Source organism: Pyxicephalus adspersus, chromosome W, assembly GCF_032062135.1.
Source record: "Pyxicephalus adspersus chromosome W, UCB_Pads_2.0, whole genome shotgun sequence".
NCBI lineage: Eukaryota > Metazoa > Chordata > Amphibia > Anura > Pyxicephalidae > Pyxicephalus > Pyxicephalus adspersus.
In genome coordinates, this window is record NC_092870.1 from 14,196,209 (window position 1) to 14,219,945 (window position 23,737).

Sequence of the window (23,737 nt, forward strand, 5' to 3'; positions counted from 1 at the left end):
GGGTGCGTCTTATATTCCGGAGCGTCTTATAGGGCGAAAAATACGGTATGTCCCGACCTCCTCATAGCTGTGCTCTTCTCGCTCCGCCCGGCTCTAATCAGCAATCAGCTCTTATCTGCTGAGAACAGAGCGAGCAGAGCAGCCTCTCCAGTGTTCATTCAGAGCTGCTGAAATTGTGCCTGGCGGAATAATCACAGCAGGTGGGCAGCCCGCCCCGCAAAAACAGGCAGGGGAGAACTATGTATACATTGTTTAGTATTTCATCTGAACTAGGAAGCTGTATTAGTACAATGTATAGCAGCTTAAGACATTATCAGTTGCAACAGGAGCATGGAAATTCTGCTAAGTCTAATAAGTGGGTATTAGACTTGCTCAAATTGAAATCAAATGAGAGAGCTAGTGAGCATGAATTAAATATGTAATTCAATGTAACTTGTTGGTAAACCATGTTAATGAACAGGCTACAATGATATAGTTATATTATCATTGGGAAATTCTCCTAAGGGGTATTGATGAATTGCCAGTATCCATGTGGAGTAATGTATGAATGTTGGATGAATGGATTCTTGGGCTACATTATGTTTGTGAAGAATCTACCTCCAGAGGAATGCTGTCGTGTGCCAGAAAGTTACCGAGAATGGAGTATAAATGCAGATATCAATTTTTTTTTTAAATTGTTTAAAATGTTTGTGTGCCATTCAGGCACAAGACCAGGGGATGTTGGAAGTGACTAAAATTGATATGAATATAACTTGTAAATAGTAGAAAGTATAATTTTGCCTCCTTGAAAGCAAGCTATATATATATATATATATATATATATATATATATATATACATATACATACATACACACATACACACCTCAGTATCTGTGGAGACAAATGCAGACCCTAAAACAACCATAAAAGGAATTGCTGAATGGAGACAATGATTGATCTTCCATGAGTTGATGCCTGAGGATCATTACCACCTTGGCCAATTTGACCACCTGGTGGTAGTTTCTGCCCAAACCAGTTTACTATTGCTTCATTCTTCCTGGAGGGGGCAGAGGCCTGTAACAACAATGTCAAGCTTGGGACAAGGACAAACTTTGTGACCTCTTGAGCAAGAGTTCCCCAAGGATGAATCAACAATGTGATTTGCTCTGGACTTTCAGATGGGAGTGGTTCAAAAAGAAAAAACCTGGTGCGCTTGCGCCGCCCATAATGATAGCAGCAGCCTGATCATTCTACAATTCTTTAAAAGTGGACAAATTGGCTCTTCAAGAAACCCATTTTTCCCCACACATCCAACCCCACGTTCTTTCATAAACATTACCTTATATTTTACCAAGCCAACACTCCTAAGAAAACATGTGGGGTTATGTTGTGCTTTTCTAAAAATGTACGTTTTTAGGGAAAACGTCCCAGTGCCCAGTGGCAGATTCTTATTAGTACAGGGAACAGTAGATGGCACTGAATTAACTGTGGTTACATAATATGCTCCTAATGAAGGCCAACTGGATTTTTTTCACCATTTGCTCTCAAAGGTCACACCCAGAATCAAAGGCAATTTGATACTTTTGGGAGATTCTAACCTAGCGTTGGATAAATCTGATCTCCCAAAATATAATTACCTCCCCCCCCAAAAAAAAAGCCACAAATTCTCCTTGTTCTTAAAACAGCATGGACTAATTGATATTTGCCGGGAGATGAACCCTTCAGCAAGAGATTATTCTTATTATTCACAAAATCTACTCTCGTATTGATCATATTCTTTTGCTGGTTAATTTGGTGCCTTTATTGAGAGAAGCTAGTATCCTCCGACCATGATGCAGTTCTCACGCAATTGACTAGTTTGAAGCGGTCTAGTTCAGGCATGGGCAAACTACGGCCCAATGGGGATGTTTCTCCAGCCCTTTGGGTGTTCCGCGGCTCTGGCCGGTGCCACCACCAGCAGGATCAGAAGAAGGACCCCGCTGGGGGGGGAGGGCTGTGGATGGCCGGTGCCACCACCAGCAGGATCAGAAGAAGGACCCCGCCGGGGGGGGGGGGCGCACCAGCCAGGGCTGTGGAACACGTCCCCCAGATCTAAGCCTGCGATGGGAGAGTGGGCGGATTGTGTGCAGTGACAGCCCGCCCACTCTCCCATTGCAAGCTCTGAGCCTGCGATGGGAGAGTGGGCGGATTGTGTGCAGTGACACAACCCGCCCACTCCCCCATTGCAGGCTCTGAGCTTGCTAAGGTAGAGTGGGCAGACTGTCACTGCACAGAACCTGCCCACTCTCCCATCACAGGCTTGGATCTGCCATGGGAGAGTGGGCTGGGTTATGTCATCATGATGTCCCGTTCAGGGGCATCATGATGGCATAATCCCACCCACTCTACCATCGACCCGGCCCCTCTGGCAAAAAATTTTTCAGATTGTGGCCCCTGACTAAAAATAGTAGAAATAGTGTGCCCACCCCTGGTCTAGTTCATCATTTAAGTAGAGACCTAATGAGAGCCTACTTACTGATCCGTTGATTTAAGATGAAATACATCTGCACATTCAGAATTTCTTTTCATTTAATAACTCTGCAGATAAAGTGGGAACCTCACAAAGCCACGATTAGAGGCAAAATCATCAAACTAGGAGCTAGGTTAACCCCCCTAGCGTTCTAATTCTGTCAGTTTTTTGATGCAAAAAGTGATCCTATTTTTTTGCATAGAAATTTTTGTTTATGTTGTGGGCCTGTAATTCTTAAGATTAACTTCCGGGTATGATAATTATATTTATTTATTATATTATAATCATAAATTATAATATAATACATAATTATAAATAATAATTTAAAAAATAATGAAATAATATTTTTATTTCATGTTGTGTGGTGTTTTTGTACAGTAAAAACCATTTAATAGCGGATTACATTGTAATCTGCTTTTAAATTACCCGCCCGGACACACCCCCCAATACATCACCACTCGCATCACCCGGTAGATGGTCACCCCCGGAATTTGCTATTGCTGCTCGCATCTGCAATGAGATGTGAAGCACAATGCAGAAGTCCTGCATTGTGCTTCGCATCTCACTGCTGATGCGAGCAGCAGTGTGGCCGGGACCCGGGTGGTATTTACTCAGTAATCTGCTTTTAAATTTCCCGCCTGGCCACGCCCCCCCGACGGACCGGCGCCCCGGCATCACAGCGGACCATCCGATCGCCTCTGGAGCACAGGGCAAAGGTAATGGGGGCTTCTAAAGTTACCCCGAGTGTGTAAAAGCCACCCTGAGTCACACTCGGGATTACCACTAGGGAGGTTAAAGAAAACCCGAAACCAAGAGATAGATCTCAAATTTAAAGAATACCATAACATCCAGCGCCAACATAAAGATAATCCTGTCCCTGATTCCCAAACCCTATTGGAGTCAGTGCGTTTGGAACATGATTTGCTACTCACCACTAGAGCTGTCAAATCTTTACACTGGGCAGCCAATACCTGTTATAGATGCAGTGATAAACCAGGTAGACTACTAGTCAACAAATTGAATCCCAGACCCAAAGCCCCTGATTCATCAAGCAGAATCGGATTATCGGTCGCAGCTTAACAGATCCTCCTTAATCGCGCAGCTGAAATCTAATCGCCTTAATTGGCAGATTCGCGCTCCCTATTGCTCATTATTGTGAAGGCTGGAATCCGGCTGGTAGTGAGGTGAGTGTACGAGCACACTGGAGTCCGGACCACGGTAATCCGCGATCGATGGCCGCGCGTACTTTTGCGCTTCCAGCGAGCGCGGATTTTATTGATGAATCAGGGGCAAAGTACATGTCTTCCCCAAAATCAAGCTGAAAGGAGGTAAGTTGTCACAGCATCCTGAGAGAGTTATGGCTTTGTTTCATGACTTTTACAATCCGTTATGGTGAATCCGATCTGGTATCACAACTTGATCTTGACGATTTTCTCAAAAACTTTTCCTTGCCTAAATTGCAAAACAAACACAAAGCCATATTGGAGAAGCCATTCTCAGTAGAGGAGCTATTGAAAGTTCTCAAACTACTTAAAACTAGTAGTGCACCTGGTCTGGATGGATTTTCAAATAGTTGTTATAAAAAATTGGGCCCCAATTTGCAGAGTATTTTAACTACCTCAGTAAAAAGAATCCCGTTCCCCCTGGGGCAAATTTGGCTTATATTACCTTAATTCCTAAACCAGGGAAAGATGCCACTGAGGTCTCAAATATTAGGCCAATTTCTCTTATAAATTGTAATCTAACAATTATGACGATTTTAGTCATCTGGTTCAATTCCTTTTTGGGAGCGTATAGTCATCCGGACCAGGTGGGGTTTTTACTTCATAGACAAGCCCCAGACCAGACGAGAAGGTCTATAGACTTAATATCTCTTTTAAATAGCCAATGGGTTCAGGGGCCCACTCGGAAAGCTTTATTTTTATCATTAGATATTAAAAACGCTTTTGCCAGCATATCATGGCAATACCTGTTCTCATTATTGTCTGCATTGGGGTTTGGCCCACACTTCACCAATCTCTTTAGAGCACTATATGATACACCTTCAGCCACTTTCTCCCTGGGAGGCTTTTTGTCCTCCTCCATTTTGATCAAAAAAGGTACTAGACAAGGCTGTCCCCTTTCCCTACTCCTCTTTGATTTAGCCATTGAGCCATTGGGGATTGCCATGAGATCCAATCCAAATATTAAAAGCATTTCTTGTGGTAGCACGGAACATAAATGTGCCTTGTTTGCAGATGATGTACTAATGTATATTACTTCCCCCCTAACCACTTTACCCAATCTGTTCAGGCTTCTGGGAGAATTTGAAAGGATTTCGGGTCTATGGGTCAACAGTGCCAAATCTCAAGCTAATAATATAATGTCCCTGGCCAACCTAATTAAGTTTCTTACAGGCTCATACAAATTTCAATGGAGTGACAAATCACTTCAATATCTTGGTATTAAATTGACCCCCTCTTATCATCAAACCCTGTACCGTGCTAATTATGAACCTCTTTTTAAAAGTATTTTGTCTCAGACCTGAACAGATGGATGAAGTCCCCCCTGTCATGGTACGGATACCTTTCAATAAAATGAATGTTCTTCCCAGACTACTTTATCTCTTTTGCACTCTCCCAATCCTAATTACTACTCATAAAATACACCACTTGCAAACAAAAATTATGCAATTTATTTAGAACAGGAAAAGAAGCAGGGTCCAAAAGGCCTCTCTGTGTGCTCCATGTACTCAGGGAGGTTTGGGTCTCCCCCATAATATACAATATTATAGAGCAGCGCAATTAGCCCAAATCTCATTGTGTAATGTCTTTGGTCTCAAGCCCCAATCGATAGACTTGGAGGGGCTGGCTTGTCCACAGCTTCCTTTATCTGTCCTCTTATGGACTTAAAAGAAATATAGACCTCAGATAACCTGCCTGGCGCTTCCCATTCTCTGACAATTTGGAATAAGCTGTGATCTCATCCTCAAATCTTCTCAACCCATGCTCATTTAACTCTACTATGGAATAACCTAGAGTTCACCCCTGGTAAGAACTGTAACAGTTTTCAGTGGTGGAGCTAGAGAATATTTTAGATATCGAAAGATTGTCGTTTGCTCCAAACTTAGAATGGCTTCCCCTCCTTATAGACCCACTCTTTTGAAAGTTCTTGTCAATCTCTATCTGATATGAGAGGCCAAATATCTGTGCTATACTTAGCCCTTTGCCCCCCCCCCCCCCCCCCATGCAAAACCTAAATACATGGAACAATGGGAACAGGACCTTGGGGTATGCTGGGAAAAGGAAGACTGGGATGAAATATTTTTAGCTTTATCTAAAGTCTCCCTGAACTTGTACATCCAGATACTCAGCAACCCTTCTTTGTGGAGGTAGATGCATCCGAACTTGGGGTAGGAGCAATTTTGTCCCAGTACGGGGGAAACCCAGAACGTTTACACCCTTGCGCCTTCTTTTCCCGTAAAATTTCTCCAGCAGAACAAAACTATGATATTGGAAATCGTGAACTCTTGACTATCAAGTTAGCTTTTGAGGAGTGGAGACACTGGTTGGAGGGAGCAGAGCATCCAGTAACTGTATTCACTGACCATAAGAATCTAGAGCACATTGAGCCAAAAGGTTAAATTCCTGACAAGCACATTGGGCATTATTTTTTTCATGTTTTAACTTTACCATTACATACAGAAAGGGGTCCAAAAATGCTAAGGCCGATGCCCCATCACATAATTTTCCTGATGCTGGCTCCCGCACAGATTTGCCCTAATCCATCCTTTCTTCTACTGTGTGCTCGGGGTATTATCTGCCAGTTCATAGATCATGACTGTATTAGTTTTAGGTTTTTGTATATTATATTTAATGTCACTTTTACTTAAATGCTGTTGATCAATATGTATGATTCTTAAACCTTATATAGCCATATGTATAGCATACCAATGTCTTAAAATACTAGTGTATTTTTCCCTGTACATGTTCATATCCCGAATGGATACCTAATCTAACCCCTGGATATTTAATTGCCCACATATCCCTGTTCAAGTATATCGCTTTAATTCACACTTTTTTCCCCTTGCAGCCATGGGGACTTGCGGGGGACCAAGTCCCACCTACCAGTGGAGCCCAAGCCTGCATTAAGTTATATTCTGCACTTGGCCATTGCACTGTCCCCCATATGATCCGCTCCTCTTATGGAAAGATCACCATCTGTGTACGGAGGGCGATAATCTCACTGATCGGCGCCCTCCGTGACAGATTTGGAGTCCCCGTGATGTAATGGGAAATCACTCCTAGGACGACTGTCACGTCGCGTGCGATTTGGCCACCAGCATTTGTGGTTGATTAGATTAAATGTTTTGTGTTGCCCGTGGTGGCCAGGCAGCTTAGAAGCATGTCCCCATTGAAGGACCAAAGGACGCTGGCTATTTTTCACAAATGATTTCCCAGGAGGAATCTGGTACAGCCGGACTGGAGCCATGGACATAATTGGAGCAGGGTCAATAACAAAAGTGGGTTCTGTTTCTGGTTCCTCCTTTTCAAAGGAGCGAGAAAGGGCGTCAGCCTTAATACTTTTGGAACCTGGATGATATGTGAGCACAATGTCAAACCTGGAGAAGCCCACCGGGCTTGGCAAGGGTTCAAGCATTATGCAGATTGTAAGTACTGCAGATTTTTGTGGTCCGTGTGTATTTGGTTACAGGACGTCGAGCTCCCTCCAGTAAGTGATGCCATTCCTCTAAGGCGAGTTTAACTGCAAGAAGCTTGCGATCTCCGATATAGTAGTTCTTCTCAGCAGGAGAGAACTTCTTAGAGAAGAAACCACAGGACCTCAGCTTGCCTGCCGCATTCTTCTGGGAAAAAACTGCGCCCACTCCAACAGAGGAAGCGTCCACTTCCAAAAAGAAAGGCTGAGAGGTGTCAGGGCGAACCAAAGCAGGAGCTGATGCAAAAGCCTTCCTCAATAGATGAAAGGCCTGGAGCGCCTCTGGTGACCAGACTTTGCAGTTACTACCCTTCTTGGTCATAGCTGTAATTGGGGCAGAGTGGAATAGTGTTTGATAAATTGCCGATAGTAATTCGCAAATCCCAAAAACCTCTAGACAGCCTTTAGCCCTAGTGGTTGTGGCCAGTTTAACACAGACGAAAGTTTGTCGGGATCCATGCGCAAACCCTGCGCGGACACACACACACACACCGTCCCCAACGATGTCATTACCAAAATTCTGGAAGACCGCTAACACATTACAGAGCCCAAAAGGCATTACCAAGTACTCATAATGGCCATCGCAGGTGTTGATGGCAGTCTTCCATTCGTCCCCTTCGCGAATGCGGATCAGGTTGTAGGCACCGCGTAAGTCTAACGTGACTGTTGCCCCTAAAGTCTGTCAAACAGCTCAGAGATTAAGGGCAGTGGATACTTGTTCTTAATATTGGTTTTATTGAGACCTCTATAGTCAATGCAGGGACGCAGGGAACCATCTTTTTTTTTTGCACAAAGAACCCAGCTTTTTGATTTGCGGATAAAGCCCCTCTCCAAGTTCTCCTGAATATAATCAGACATGGCCTTAGTCTCAGGGATGGAAAGAGGGTGCACTCTGCCCCGAGGAGGTGAAGAGCCAGGGACTAAGTCAATGACGCAGTCGTAGGGGCGGTGTGGTGGTAGCGTCTCCGCCTGTTTTTTGCCGAAAACGTCACAAAATCTTGAATCCCCAGTATGGCCTTGGTAAGTTAGGCTGAGGTGAAGCAGCAGCAGAAAAGATTTGCTGGACGGGATGTAGCCTGGGAAGACACTCCTGGCAACAGGTGGCACTCCACGAGAGTATGTCTCCGGTGCTCCATTCAATGACAGGGGCATGTATGCGCAACCAAGGCAATCCTAACAAAACAGGATGGACAATCTTGGAAACCACCAAAAAAGAAATAGCCTCAGTGTGCAGAGCCCCAAGTTTCATGGAGAGTGGCACAGTGGTATAATGGATGCAGTCCGGTAGAGCAGTGCCAATGACCACAGAAACCACCAAAGGCTTGGATAGGGGCACCACAGGAATGTTGTGCTCAGTGACCAGTTGTTGGCTAATGAAGTTTTCAGTAGCGCTGGAGTCCAAAAGGGCTTGGGACCAGAAATGATGTTTATCAGAAGAAATCCAGACAGGAAAAGTTATTTTGGATGGTGGAGAGGTAGTAGTTTTGCCTAGGGAAGCCTCTCCCCATTTTCCTAGGCATAGGCATTTGGGGCATTCAAAAGGACAATTGAGCCTGTAGTGGCCCTCCCCACCACAATACAAACAGGTTCTGATGCTTGCAACGTGCCCACTCTTCAGAGGTAAGTCGAACGTGGTCCACCTGAATAGGCTTTACTGTAGGAAAGGGGGGGGCTTCGGAAAGTAGGAGCCAATTTATTGGGACGCCGGACTTTGTTTCCCGAGCCCACTCCTGGAAGCGGATATGAATCCGTATGCAGAGGGACACCAGATCATCAAGGGTAAGAGGAAGGGCCTTAATATGGCCTGCATTCCCCTGCCAGAAAACTGCCACCAGGGCGTCATTTTTCCAATTTAGTTCGGACGCCAAAGTTCTGAATTTCACAGCATATTGACCTACCGAGTGAGGCTTGACGTAAGTCTAAGAGTTCAGAGGCCGCAGAGGAGGCCCAGCTAGCTTCATAAAAGACCTTGCAGAAGGTCTGTAAGAAGGCATCGCAATCTCCCAGGTTAGGATCGCACTTTTCCCAGAGGGGTGAAGCCCAAGCAAGGGCCTCTCCCGACAACAAGGAGATAAAGAAAGCCACCTTGGTTCGATCTGTTGGAAAGTTCCAGGGCTGCAATTCAAGCTGTATTTGGAATTGGTTAATAAACCCACAACAGAGCTTTGGGTCACCGGAGTAGCGAGAGGGAGTAGGAATCTGAAGTGCGGAGTATGGTGGCTGGAGCCGTAGCGGGTACTGGAATCCCAGGTACAGGGGCTGGAGTTGCAGTCGCAGAGGTGGCAGGCTGGCTAATGGCAGACTGGCACTCGTTCAGGGGTTCATCACACCTCCGGAGGAAGTCCACAACTTTAATTTGAAGACCCTCCTGTTTTTGAATCCGTTCGTGCAGGTCCTGCATGGAGTCAGGTGACACAATGTCAGCGGGGTCCACGACCTGGACAAACTGTCACGGCTCCACAGGGCAAAGTGGTGGACCCACTGTGTCACCAACCTAGTGGGTAGAGAAGTGCACAGGGCGCAGGGTCTAAGCAGTAGCCCGGTCTTCTCCAGAGCCTCCAGAGGTGAGGATGTTGTGCGGCAAACTACTGCCAGGTTGCGGCCACCGTGCCCACCAAGGCAGGTGACAGCTGACTGACAGGAACCAACAGCAGAGTACCAGAGCGAAATCCAAAAGGGTAGTCGAACGAGCCGAAGGTCAGGACAGGCAGCAAACAAGAGACGTCGGTAAACAAGGATAACACCGGAACAAACGCAGAGAATGGAACTGTAGAAACCTAAGAGAGTAGAACCACAAGGAACTCCTTGTTCAGGCAACTTCCTGTTGCCAGGTCACTTCTTTAAGAAGGGGATGTCAGGTGAAAAGTGTAGGTCATGTGAGCAGCAGATAACAAACCCACCAGCAAAGGGAGTGCTGGTAATGGGACAGCCTCAGGTGTTATTCAGGTGCCTGCCAGCAGATGGAGTGCGTCTGCAGAACACCCCTCAGTCCTCTGAGGCAAGGTAGCAGCTGACAGAGAATAACCTGAACTGGACCAGGAAGTGTGCAGAGTGTTGGATCCAGAAGCAGAGATGGTGCTGGCAGCAGGGGACTGCAAGGAGGGTAAGAGCCAGGAGGCACTGATGCCCTACACCTGCAGGATTCTGAGACACAAAGGACTTCTACTCCACCTAATAGGACCTCAACTACCTTATTCCATCCGGGTAGGCACTAGTTCATTACTTTACCCTAGCATATTGTATCATCATCGTCATATATACATATATACCCTTTACAATTTAAATCTTCCAGACAATTGGACTAATGCTGTTCATCTACAGTCCTACTCTATACTTCCCTTACTCTATATTTCCCTCCTGTACCGTTCCCTGTGAGCATTACCTCTATAGTCTGGCTTAAACACTCTTAAATACAATTATAACTATTTCTACTTTACCGGTATGTGTATGTACCTAGTAATTAATACACATTAGGATATATTTTAAGTACATCATTTCAATCCGATTCATACTGTTTGAACTTTGCTTTACTTCCCAATAGTATTTTTGTTGCCGATTGTACCACCACTACCTACAACCTAAACGCAAGTCAATTAATTCTATTTCTTTTTGATCCCATAGAATTATACTTAGACCTATCTATGAAGTAATACAGAACTGCATAATAAATCACTTTTAATCAATATATAAATCAACACATTAGTACCTACACAATATACTAATCTATGTCCCTTAAAATTACACCATTACGCGTGGCTGCATATGCAAATATGATGCGACCATCAGATCGTTACTTAGTGAAATTTTATCACTACGTAAATAAGTTGGGCAGAATGCTGGCTAATCTTGCGAAGGGCTTCCGCACTCCCCCACCTATCACAGGAATCAAGAACTCTCGGGGTGAAATGTCTCGTGCTCCTAGAGACATAGCTTCTGTGTCATTGCTGCATTATATGAATCTCTTTATAATACACAAGGTTGTGATTTACCTGCAGGTCAGTCTTTTTTGGATCAATTGGTCCTCCCTCAGTTATCAGAGGACGAATTGTATTCACTAAAATCTGCCATAACCCCGGAGGAGGTTGTGTCTGCTATTAGGCGATCCGCCAATGCAAAAGCACCAGATCTAAATGGTCTACCATCTGATTTTTTAACTTTCTGCTTGAGGAGGTGACATCCCCATTGACAGCCCTATAGACCATAGAGCCATTGACTAGATCTTACTAAAATACAATAATTTTGGAGGGGGTTAGGGTACATGGAAGACAAATCAAATTGGGGATGTGTCTATAATTAAGCACATACAGCAATTTGGTGCTTTTTCTGGTTTCCGCACAAACTATAACAAAAGTGAATTGTTCTTTCTACAGGCCTCCCCACCTATAGATGTACAAACGACAAAGAACTTGGGTGTCAAAGATGCTAGAAACCACATAACATATTTAGGGATACAAATCAGCCGACATGCATCCGATATGTATAAGTTGAACTATGCCCTGCTCTTTGATAAAATTATAGCTAAACTACATGGCTGGAAGAATTTGCCATTATTTTAAAAGGAAAAACTGTTGAAAATAGCGAGATCTAAACTGACCCATCCAAAACAAGTTAGGCCTAAATTTTCCGGACTTGAAAAAATATAATTTGGTGTGTCTTATGAGTCATGTTAAGGATTGGTGGCATGGTATAATGTTTTTAAGCTGGAGTCACAATTGGTAAAACCGTGGTCATTTTGGCTTAACTCTCCTTTTGAAATAATCCCCTATGGGTTCTGTTTAAATTCACTTTTAAGAGATACATTGATAGCATGGCGTGAAATTAAAACAGTGGTAACAAGGAAAAAATACAAAAGTATAAAAGAACTTGCGGTTTTCCAGAAAATGGCAGGCAAAGTGACAGCAGGTAAACAGGATTTTTGTGTGATGGACAGCATCCAGAATGCAGCATAAACATTAGGACATTGAGAAAGGGCGAACCCAACCCACTAGCAACAGTCTCTGCCGTCAAAACAGCAGGAAAACGCGTTGCTATTTAATGTACGCAGCCCTATTGAATTTACATAGCTGAATATCTTATTGCTATATAAATCCTGTTTATTATTAATAATAATAATTGCTAGCTGGCATCATGACCTGGATGACATGTGTTAGGAACGCCACCCAAAGTTGTGGAGAAGTAGTGCGATGACATTAGGCAAAATGATGGAGGACCAGAGACGGAGCGTGGGTCAGTGAGAGCAGTAGCAGTGTGTGGCCTCTGGTCAGCTATCGCCAGGGAGACCGCATTGGTAAGAGTCATGGAGAGCTGGGTGTAGTGCATTGTCATTGCCACCCAGAAGTGTACAATTTTAGTGAATGGAGTACTGACAGGCGGCAGCAGCAACAGCAGGAGGAGGAGGCGGTGAGCCCTGAGACGGAACGTGGAGCACATTTGTAACTGGCATCTAGAGCTGGGTGTAGTGCATCATCAATGCCACCCAGAAGTGTGTAATGCAAATATAGTGAATGGAGTACTGACAGGCAACAGCAGCAACAGTATCAGGAGGAGGCGGTAGGCCCAGAGACGGAGCGTGGACCACATTTGTAACTGGCATCTAGAGCTGGGTGTAGTGCATCGTCAATGACACCCAGAAGAGTCTAATACAATTTTTGTGAATGGAGTACTGGGCAGACGTCAGCAGCAACAGGAGGAGGCGGTCGCCCCGGAGACGGAGCGTGGATGGCTTTGGTAACTGGGATCTAGAGCTGGGTGTAGTGCATCCTCAATGCCAAACCGAAGTGTGTAATGCAAATATTGGAAATATTGTGGTTAAACGTAGAGGAGCCAGACCAAGATGTTTTGTGGGCCAGCACTGTTGCTGTGGTCTGTGGTGCCGGAAGTGTTAGGAAGGTAGACGATATTGCTAGTTTGCATAATGAAGTGGATGACATGAATGCCAACCCTCAATCTTACAATACTTAGGTGAAACATTAGCCAAAGGCAATGGTACCTATCATTGTGGCAGTACTGGGAGTTTTCATCTGCAGTTTGTTGGCCTCCCAGAAGCAGCAGAAATGTAAAATAAATTGCTAGCTGGCACAATGGCAGGCATGACACTGGCGAAGAATGCCACCCCTGGACGTTACGATAACTAACGCTGGATCTTGCCAAGCGCCGTGGCGCTAGTAGGGGATCGGCGAACATGGCTGCAGATGAAGCGAGCCTGTCTCCGTAAGTCCTACAATCCTGGTGTCACGAATAACAGGGAGGGGAGGGAAACAGAAAGGTTTACTCACTACTAGGCCTCAAATGACTAGGGAAAAGGGAATGGTCACCCCTTGCAGACACCCTAACCTAGCCCTAACTCCTAACCGTATGAGTATCCCCTGATGGTGGAAATGCTCATACACAGGAACCCAGTCCCTACTAGCCCTGCACAGCCCTAGCAGTAGTGTCTGGATTGAGACTGCTGGTTCCTTCCCCTATGAAGGACCCAGTGTCTCCCTATGGCCTAGTAAACAACTAAATAACCACAAAACACCAAAAGTAAAGCAACTTATCTTATAAGCAGATATAAACAGGAACTCAGAATGGCAGGACACTCCAGCTATTCACAACCCAGCAGTGAATATTAACCGCACAGCATGAAGTGTGAGGTCAGACTAAATGGAGGAGCAGTAATGACCAGCAGCTGCACCTGATACAAGGGGAGTGCTCATTACAAACAACACAGAAACAAGTAAAAACAAAAAGACTGTCAGATAATCTCACATGCAGCTTGTCTGACAGATCCTCAAACTTCCGTCACAGAAGGGACCGTGACACCTGGGTATGCGCCAAGGAACTTCTGCACCAACAGATTCAGTATGGGCGCAAAGCAGGGCAGGTGTTATGTGGCCCATGCGCAGCACAGCCACAAGGTTCGCCCTGTTGTCGCACACTACGTTGCCTGTTGTGAGCCGGGAGGGCCTCAGCCAAGCCTCAAACTCTCTGTGAAAAGCGGACAAGAGTTCTCTGGCGGTGTGACTTTTCTCCCTCAAAGACACAAAGTTTCAGCACTGCCTGGCAGAGGAGGGAGAGGACTGGGGTGGCCAATGCTTTCCCACCACACCCCTCGGCGGGGGTACCAGGTGCTGCAATGCCTCTTGCAGACTACCGCCCACTGAGCTATGCAAGGCCACCCAGTGAGCGGTGAAGGACAAGTAGCGTCCCACTCCGTGCCTGGTTGTCCAGCTGTCCATGGTGACGTGGATTTGACTAGAAACCGAGAATGCCAATGCCCTGGAGAGGTTACCCATTACATGTGCATGTAAACTGGGAACAGCTGTGTGGACGAAGTAATGCCTGCTTGGTATATTCCACCGACCCTCGGCACAGGCCATCAGGTCACAGAAGGGAGCAGAGTCCACAATGCTGTACGGCAGGAGCTGCAAGGCCAATAGTTAGGCTAGACGGGAACTGAGTTTGATGACTCTTTTGTTGGTTGGGCCCATAGCCTGATGCCTTGCGAAGAACTCCGGTAAAGTGGGCTGAAGGGGTCACTGGAGTAACCATCTTTCGGCGACAACGTCGTCTGACACAACAATACATGCGTCCAGAAGCTATTTCCTCGCAGCTTGAAGTCTCGCTGTCACCAACCTTCTGAGACGTAGTAGCAATGACAGTTGGAGGTGTAGAAGGAGTCAATGTAGTTGGAAGAAGAGAGGATGATGTACTGCTCCCACTTTGGTTTGTGGTTCTTGCGCATGGGATGTTGTACCCAAATGTGATGTGGCCTATCCTCTGCGAAACTGCCTGTGACACAGGATGCGGATTGCTACGCACCCGTTATCGTCTTTCAGCGTGAAAAAGGACCGCACTGGAGAGGTGTGTGGTGCAACCACTCTGCTGCTCTTTATTTTTGCCCGCCTCTGCGTCTGCTGGGTGCCCTGCATTTGCACCATCTCCCCCACGTTCACATCGTCTCTGACTGTTCCCCTGCTTGTGCTCACTCGTCTGTGTGTTCTTTGGGACTCACATGAGGCATATTTGCGGGCCCTTCCATCCCCATTCTGTTGTTGTTGGCTTTCCTCTACGTCTGTTTCGGAACTGCTGCTAGCCCTTACACGCATCGGTAGTTCCCAGGTGACATCACGGTCATCATCATCCTCATTTTCACCTAAGCCAACCTCTGCAAATGCAGCCGCTGATGCAGAACCCTTGCCCAGCAAGTGCTGACCACACTCTCCAAGGGCCCCAAAGTCTGCCTCCTGCTCTGAAATTCGCAATGACAGATCCTCAGGCTGTTCGTCAAACAACAAGGGGAAGTCATCGGGAGGTACAGGCACACTACCCACGCCAACTCCTGTCTTTGCTCCTGTCACGGCTGTGCTGGTTGCTGCTGCAGAAGAGCCTGCTGCACTTAAGGCCCCCCGAGACCCAGTCCACAATACCCTCCACATGACGTGGCTGTATGATTGTAGTCCTCCCTCTCAATAAATCTACCAGCGTACTGGTGCTCCGCACACATCCCAGACCTGTTTGACAACTTGTGCTGCTGCCTCCACAGTTTGGTGCTCCTGCTATCCTACAATGGCGGACTCCTGGGGAGTATGCCCCCTGCCAGATGCAGCAGGTCACCCAACGCCACGCCTTCCCCTGCGTCTACCGCTCATCTTTTACTAATTCGGGGAAAAAATGCACCTGTACCAAACGGTTTCTTTGGTAAATAGCAAGTGGTATCAGAATTAAATATCTAGGGTTTTTTCTAGAGAAATACAGACATTTTTTTGGCTTTTTAATAGGTAGTAAGTGGGATCAGAATAAAATATCTGTAAATTTTTTCAGAGAAATACAGAATTTTTTCTGGCTTTTTTGAAAGATAGGAAATGCTATCAAAATGAAATATCTGTTTTTTTTTTGAGAGTAAGATAGAAATGTTTCTGCCTTTTTTGCTAGATAGCAAGAGGTAGCATCAAAATCTGCACAATCTGTATATTTCAAGATATACAGAAGGCTCCTAACCTTTCCGTCACAATGCATGTCTCTCCCTGCTTCTTTCTCTGACACAGAACACAAGATGGAGTGACTAACCCCTCCCTCCTTCTCTGTATATATGCCTGTGCTCAGATCTCTCCTGATTGGGCTGTTGGGTCTTGCTGTGCATCCTGGGAGCAAATGATTCCCTCCCAGCCACGCCATTCCCCCCAGAAAATAGTCTCCGTTCCCGCCCCCTGCATTTTTTCTTTGTTCGGCGAGAAGCCGACCTCATGGTGAATTACAAGGCTGTTCTTGCTTAAATATTTGGTAAGCGAGAACTGCCCAATTCACTGCGGGATTAACTTACAAATAACGTTCGCTTATCCCAATACGTGGATAAGAAAAGGTAAGAGAATATTTGTTTATTCATTGTTAAATTAGGGTAAAGTTTGGTGGGTTGATTGGAATTAGTCCATTTCACTATCACTACCTGACCAGACTGTGGACTACTTACTTGGCTGCTGCCTCCTGGCGTTGGGCTCCCGGGCATTTTCTGAGGGGATTACACATGTATGGTGCTGATCATCTGAATTATGCAAGTTTTTATCTATATTTATTGTATGTTATATATATTTTTTTGATAACTGGAATTGTGAATTGATGTATTATTAAATTATTTATCATTATTATTTTTATGTAATTGTAGCATTTAATTTACGCTCCTGAGGAAGAGTTTGGAATCCATGAAACGTGTTGAGCAAAGCAAGACAACAAATTAATGGCTGCTGTTCCTTTTCTTTTAAATTATGTTTTTATTTAATTTATTTCTGTCTGGTTATTGGTAATAATCAATGTTATTATTAACACTTAAAAAAACTATAACTACAGTATTGTTAGCACAAAGTGAGGTGCTTCATATTTTTTCAAGGTTCATCTATTAGATAACATATGCAGCAACATGTACAGCACTTGAGGTACGCAGGCAGTGCCATATCTGCATCTGGATCCCAGGTTTGTGAATTTACTACAATCATAAGAATATGGTCTTCCTCCAGCAAAGAAAGGAAAAAAAAACAGAGCAAGTATGGAAAAACAATCTGTTGTTACTCTGCAAGGCATAAAAAGGCAGAAGGCGATTTATCCCACCAGCATGCACCCACAACTTAAATATCACATTTGTGTGGACGTTACATTGAAATTTTCCACCCCCGCTTTGAAAATGGGTATTGGACTACAGAGCAGATGCCTTCACACTGCAATATCTTATTATAAGGATATGATAAAAAAAATCATTCAGCTTGGAAACTGTCTGCACATCAAGATCAGTCAGGGATTTTTTTCTCCAATATTATTTTGCTTTTTTAAATGTACAACCTTCTAATCTCCCACTGCCAACTAGCTTAACACATGCCTTTATCAACATGAGGCAAGTACCACCTACACAAGTCACTGCAATCTTAACCTTCCTATATACTTAGCTTACCGTTACTATGCATGACATTAACTGATCAGTTTTGACCCCATGTCTTAAATCAGCCATAAAATACCTTCAAAACAATTATTTTTCATCCAATTTATTTCTTACCTCTTGGCTACCTTGTTAGGCTTCCTCTTTAACCATGAAAAGATTGGTTTTAATATTTTTGATATGACCCCTTGGCCTTTCTTTAATTGCATACCTCTCGTTTTTTAATAAAAAAACATTAATCTTAAGAGAATTATATAAGTAAATAAAAGGTTGTTATGTTACCAGACTATTACTGAGGGGTATTAAAACACATTTCTTAAATATTGGTTTTTAATTTATTTATATGGTAATATCATTAACTATAGTAACATCTATGGTGTTATGGGTCAGTTCTGACCCATATATATTTACTTCAACAAAAGGCAAAAAAAAGTTTTTTTTCATTCAAAAATAGAAAAGCAGGACAAGTAATAAAACAAAATGTAGATTTGCAAAGTTAAACAAACAGAAACCAATCAAGCAAATCAAACCAATAGAAAATCTTTGTGCAAGAACATGCATGTCTGTGTGTGTTTAGATGCATGTGTGGCAAAAACTGAAACTTTTAGTGTGTTCTTTGCATTAATATTTTTTGCAGTGGAGGCACAATGTGTCTGTCTTCCTGTCCTTATTGCTAGGGCAGACCTGAAATGTCTTTCTTTTAGAAATCGGGTGGATTTAGTGGAGTTGTGGCTGTGCTGGTTGATGCTAAGGCAGGGCTGGCTGAGAATGCTGGCGCTGATGCTATTTGTGTTGATGTTGTGGACGGAGTGCTTGGCCAGCTCTGCAGCTGTCTGACAAAGGCTGCAGCGACTGGGTCTCGGGGAACCCGTTGTCTCTACTTAATGTGCGCATTGACAAGGGAGTTTTCCTAGGATGTGAGTCCACAACACAAACGCATTGTATGCAGACACATCTAAGAGGTTATAAAATACCATTGGCCATTTCCTGGTAATTCGCTGACGAATGTAGGTTGGCAGGCAGCTTGTCCAAGTTGTCCACTGCTCCTTTGTTTTTATTGTAATCCAGGATAAGTATGGGCTTTTTGTCAGTTCTTGATGACACAGCTGCATCTTTGTGAAAAGTGGACATAAGTATCACACTCCGAGCCCTGCCCTTCACTTGCAAAATTTTGGTTGGCAGCTCAGATTTATTTTTTCTCATTGTGCCTACCATGGTAAGTTTCCTCCTGAGAAGTTCTTGTCCAAGGTTATAGCTGGTAAAAAAAAAAAAAAAAAAATTGTCACACATGATATTGTGACCCGGCAGTCAGTAGTCATATCAAGGTCTACACGTTTTTTCTTTGGGATGCCACTTGGAGGTTTGCCTGTGTAAATCTGTGGAATCCACGCATAGCTTGTTTTTGCATCACAGATTTTTATTCCGTATTTGCCTGGCACACTGGCATGTATTGGCGGAAGGGGCATTTTCCACGGAAAGGGACAAAACGTTCTTCTAGTGTCACCTGAGGCCCAGGGTGAAACAGTGGAAGGAGTTGCACCCATCTCTCCCTGACATTCATGATAGGAGCAAGCTTGTCAGCTTTTGCTTCTAGTATCTCTGTTGTCAAATCTGAGGACTCTTGATATCATTCGAAAGGTCAGAAGTGACCTTGTTGACCAGAAAATTGTTCTGCCTGATGACATGTCCCAGAGACTGAGTGGCCTCATTACAGGATCTGTACACTCCAGCAAGAACGCCAATATAAGCATCCAGGCATTCCTCATCAATGTCATTCCACATGTCCCCATGGACTTTTTTTCCTTCAAGGTTTTTCATAGAAATTGAATTTTTTAGTGACAATGGCATAAACAATTCAAAACATGTCTGGATGTCACTTACTCTAGTCAAAGCAAACCTTGTGATCCCAGGGGTCATTTTGATGACACTTTCAGCAGCTCGTCTGCAATGTATGTCAGGAAGTACTGAACTCCAACAGATGTTACGACTTTTGGATTTGAATGTTTCAGCAGGGATGGAAGCAACTTCAGCAGTGGTGGCCTCATCAGATGTTTCTGTGAATTCTGGTTGATACTCTATTTCGTCTTCCATCTCAGAAACCTGTTCATCCGTATTGCTATGCCGGTCTGCGTCCTCTGTCCCATTTTTATCCATGATATAATCCATAATTTTACTTTTTGCATATCATCTATGCATTTTTGCAATCTGCAAATAGGAGATGTGTGCTTTGCAAGTTTAGAAGGAACTATTCAGCTAGTCTTTATGTAAAGGAGGGAGAGGAGAGGGCTGGCTGTTTGTGTGATGTTCTGTTAGAGCTGACAGTTGGATTTTAGTGTGTGTATGATTTCATTTTTGGCACTAATTATTATATAATCTTAAATTAAAACCGTGTCGAAACTGACCATAAACAACACAAAGGTCATCATTTTCACCACAGCATTTAATAATTTAGTGAAATTGATTTTTGTTTTATTTTGTTTACATAAACGATCCTGACAAAGTAAAAAAAAAACCTTGATGCAATAAACAAATTTATGTGGTACTTACATATTTGTGTGTACTACATACACACACATATTCTTTGTTAATAGTCATCATTATCACAACACTAAAAACAGACACTCCCACTTATTGCTAAAATGTCACTTGATGGCAAATCAATGGCACATTCTGCATCTAGCACCTGGCTCTTGATGCTATACTCCATCAAATTCTAGAACTCAATTTCTGGCATCTGTGGTTGTTAAGGAGTCTCAAATATGAACTACCCATGTTGCCAACAGATGCAAAACTAAAACTTCCTAATCACTGATTACCAAAAACAGCAACCACTGGGTGTGGATTTGGGTCTGAGAGACGCAGACAGACAGACACACACACACATATAGAGAGAGAGAGAGAAACACACACAGATTCTATATTATATATATGAGAGAGACACAGAGAGACAGACACATAGAGACAGAGAGAGAGAGACACACACACACACAGAGAAAGAGAGAGACACAGAGAGAGAGAGACACACACACACACAGAGAGAGAGAGAGACACACACACACACACAGAGAGAGAGAGAGAGACACACACACACAGAGAGAGGGAGACACAGAGAGAGAGAGAGGGAGACACGAGAGAGAGAGAGGAGAGAGAGAGAGAGAGAGACACATAGGTCCTGATTTAATAAAGTTCCCCAAGGCTGGAGAGAATACACTTCCATCAGTGAAGCTGGGTGATCTACCAAACCTGTAATGGGTTTCCTAAGTCATTAGCTATTTGTTAGTAAATGTTTTGAATCCTGGACCAGATCCATTCCAGATTTGTTGGATTACCCAGCTTCACTGATTAAAGTGTATTCTCTCCAGCCTTGGGGAACTTTAATAAATGAGAGAGAGAGAGAGAGAGACAAAACTACTTTGTGCCTTCAATATAAGAAAAGAAGTCTTTTAAAGAAAAAAAAATAATTATGGCCTTTTTTTAAGTTCTGGATATGGTATACAAGCAGGATAACACCTACAGTGTCTCTATGAATCCCTCATAGCATCCCTGCAGCTATAACCAAGGCAGTGCCTACACATACAATCACATAACATTACTATGGAAATTTAGAAATTCCTCTGGATTCAATTTACAGTTTTAAAATAAAAACAATCACCCCAATGTTGCACACCAAATACATCAATGCAACTCCTGCCTGAATTTCCTTTTTGATAGAACACAATCCTTGCTACAAGCGAGACCTTGACACTGTCTGCACTACTATGAATATCCTGATGCCACATTTTGCCACCACATACAAAATCATTTCACCACCCCTCCCAATGTGCTACACATCTTATTGAATAAATCTCCAATCCCTAGGCCCCAGACAACACTGCACTACCTGTAGTTGCCGCAAATGTTTATTCATTTACCCCACAAATCTAATCGCTGCATATTCCTTTTATTACAGTTATAAAACATCTTGCAAATTCACAGCAACCCATCTAGTACTTGCGGGTTTGGGATCTATCACTGTTCTACTTGAGTACCCCATACCACACCTACTCTTCGAACCCTGTGCATTGCCTCCTTTTACACTTTAATGTCACATACCATCTGTACATATTAATAAAGGGATGCCACTTACAATATATTACACCCAATACATAAGACCCAGCCACCCCCACTTGTCACTTTCACCAACCTGACACCCTGAGCACATATATGCACAGATGTGGCACACAGCAACTTGTAATAAAATGTAAATTTTCTTCCTAATGCCACATGCAAGCGCATTAAATCAGCCCACTTGCTGCATATGCCTAGCATCTAATGAGATCATTGCAGTGCTTCCACCCGTTTCTCTGCCCTTGGAGCTCCATGCTGCCTCTATCTTCACCTTCATGCCACATAGAGATCAGTACAGAATTAAAACAGTACCACCCTACCTGTTCTATTGCCACCTTGGTTTTGAGTGACTAGGACATCAATGCAATGATGTCACACACCAACAATTTATATAAGGTCCCCTCCTGCTACGACAGTTTATTGGAACACCCCATGGCCGCCTTGGGCATATTTCTGATCACTGTACCCAGCTGCCAATCTCCCCTAAGGGCCCCTCCACCTGTCACTGCCATACTCACTTCCTCTGCAGGGTGGTGGCCGGGCTGTTGTTGGTGCTGTGCCCTGGCCCGGGACTGGAGCTGCGGGAGGTAGCCCGGTTGGATCGGGGGGTTTCCCTGGTTCGGTGATGGGGTGGCGGAGTTGAGTAGGTCTGATAAGCGCCGGATTGGTTCTCTCCGCGGTGGTGATGGTGCCCATACCCCCCACAGCCGCCTCCTCCACCCGGCACCCGGTAACCAGCTCGGTGCTGCTCAACCTGGTTCTCCCTCAGCTCCCGGTTCTCCTGGCTGACGCGGTCCAGCAGCACCTCCAGTTCCTCGATGCGGCGCCGTTGGGTCTCCAGCAGTTTCTGCTGGCTGTCGATGATGTTGTTGAGTTCCAACAGGTACTCCACGGCTCGGTTCGGAGACTCCTGCCCGCCAGGGTTGGGACCCGAGCCGGCACCCCCTTCCATAGCCGCTGGGGGGATGACGAGGCTTGGGCTGCGGAGCTTTGGCTTTGTTCGAGCAAACGAGAATAAATCCAGAAAACAAGCTACACGTATACTACTGCAGAACAACTGCGTACCAACAGGATGGAATCGCCGAAGGGGTAAGATGAGCAAACATTTACGTCACTATCGCTACTGGTCCAATAGAAATGTTGAGGGCAGAGAACAGAGCGTGACAGCCTACCAATCCGGAAGAGTGTGGGCGAAGCCGCCCACCTCTGACCTCTTAGAAGTGACACCTGTGAGGACTGACAGCGAGACGGACTGCAAGACCTATATTAACAAATAGCTAGGTTGGAGCAACCTGTCCTGGAAACACGTGGATGCTGCTTTCTAGTCGCCGTTTGTTCAGGTTGACAGCTGCGAGGAAATACATACTTCTAGACAGATTCTGATGGCAAAGCATTGTAGTCTTACATCGGTGCTGATCAGCTCTTCTTGGGAGGACACCAGACATTATAATCATGTGCAATGTGGATGTGATTTTTTTTTTTTAATGTTGATACACAAAAGAGGCAGACTACAGCCAAAATAATACATTTTACTAACTGCATTTAATAACTATCTGTAAATATATATCTGTAAGTAGATTTTGAAGCGGGGTGCTGCACAAAGTCCAACATCACAGTCAGGACAGTAGAACCTGGTTTCCTTGCGTCATCCTTGGTCACAGGTTCCCACTTTCTGCTTCTTGCAAACCTCAGGTGTGGAGCACCTTGTTGTTGTCCAGCGTACCTGCATAAAACAAAATAAAAAATGTATTTTATATGTTCTTTTATAGTGTGGTGAAGGTAATATGTTAGCAAACACAGGGCAGCATATATGTTTGCATAAAAAAAAGCAAAAAATTTCATTTATTTGGCATAATTTCATTTGGCATAACAAAATTTAAAAAATTAGCACAGAGCAGCACACATGTTGGCAAAAAGAAAAAAATAGCAAAAAATTTTAAAAAGTTAGCAAACGCAGGGCAGCACACATGTTGGCAAAAAAAAAAAATTAAAAAGTTAGCACAGAGCAGCACACATGTTGGAAAAAAATTAGCAAAAATTT

The 23,737-nt window shown here is 44.2% G+C and overlaps 1 protein-coding gene across 2 annotated transcripts in view; it reads right to left on the bottom strand.

Moving 5' to 3' along the window:
* Positions 1-22,737, bottom strand: part of LOC140342781 (IQ motif and SEC7 domain-containing protein 2-like) — a 418,938-nt gene extending 396,201 nt beyond the window's left edge. For both annotated transcript variants that reach the window (XM_072429132.1, XM_072429134.1), the window contains exon 1: positions 22,215-22,737. In XM_072429132.1, the coding sequence (XP_072285233.1) occupies positions 22,215-22,648 (434 nt within the window). In that variant the 5' untranslated portion in view covers positions 22,649-22,737. The remainder of the gene's footprint in view (positions 1-22,214) is intronic.
* Positions 22,738-23,737: the final 1,000 nt, after the last annotated feature.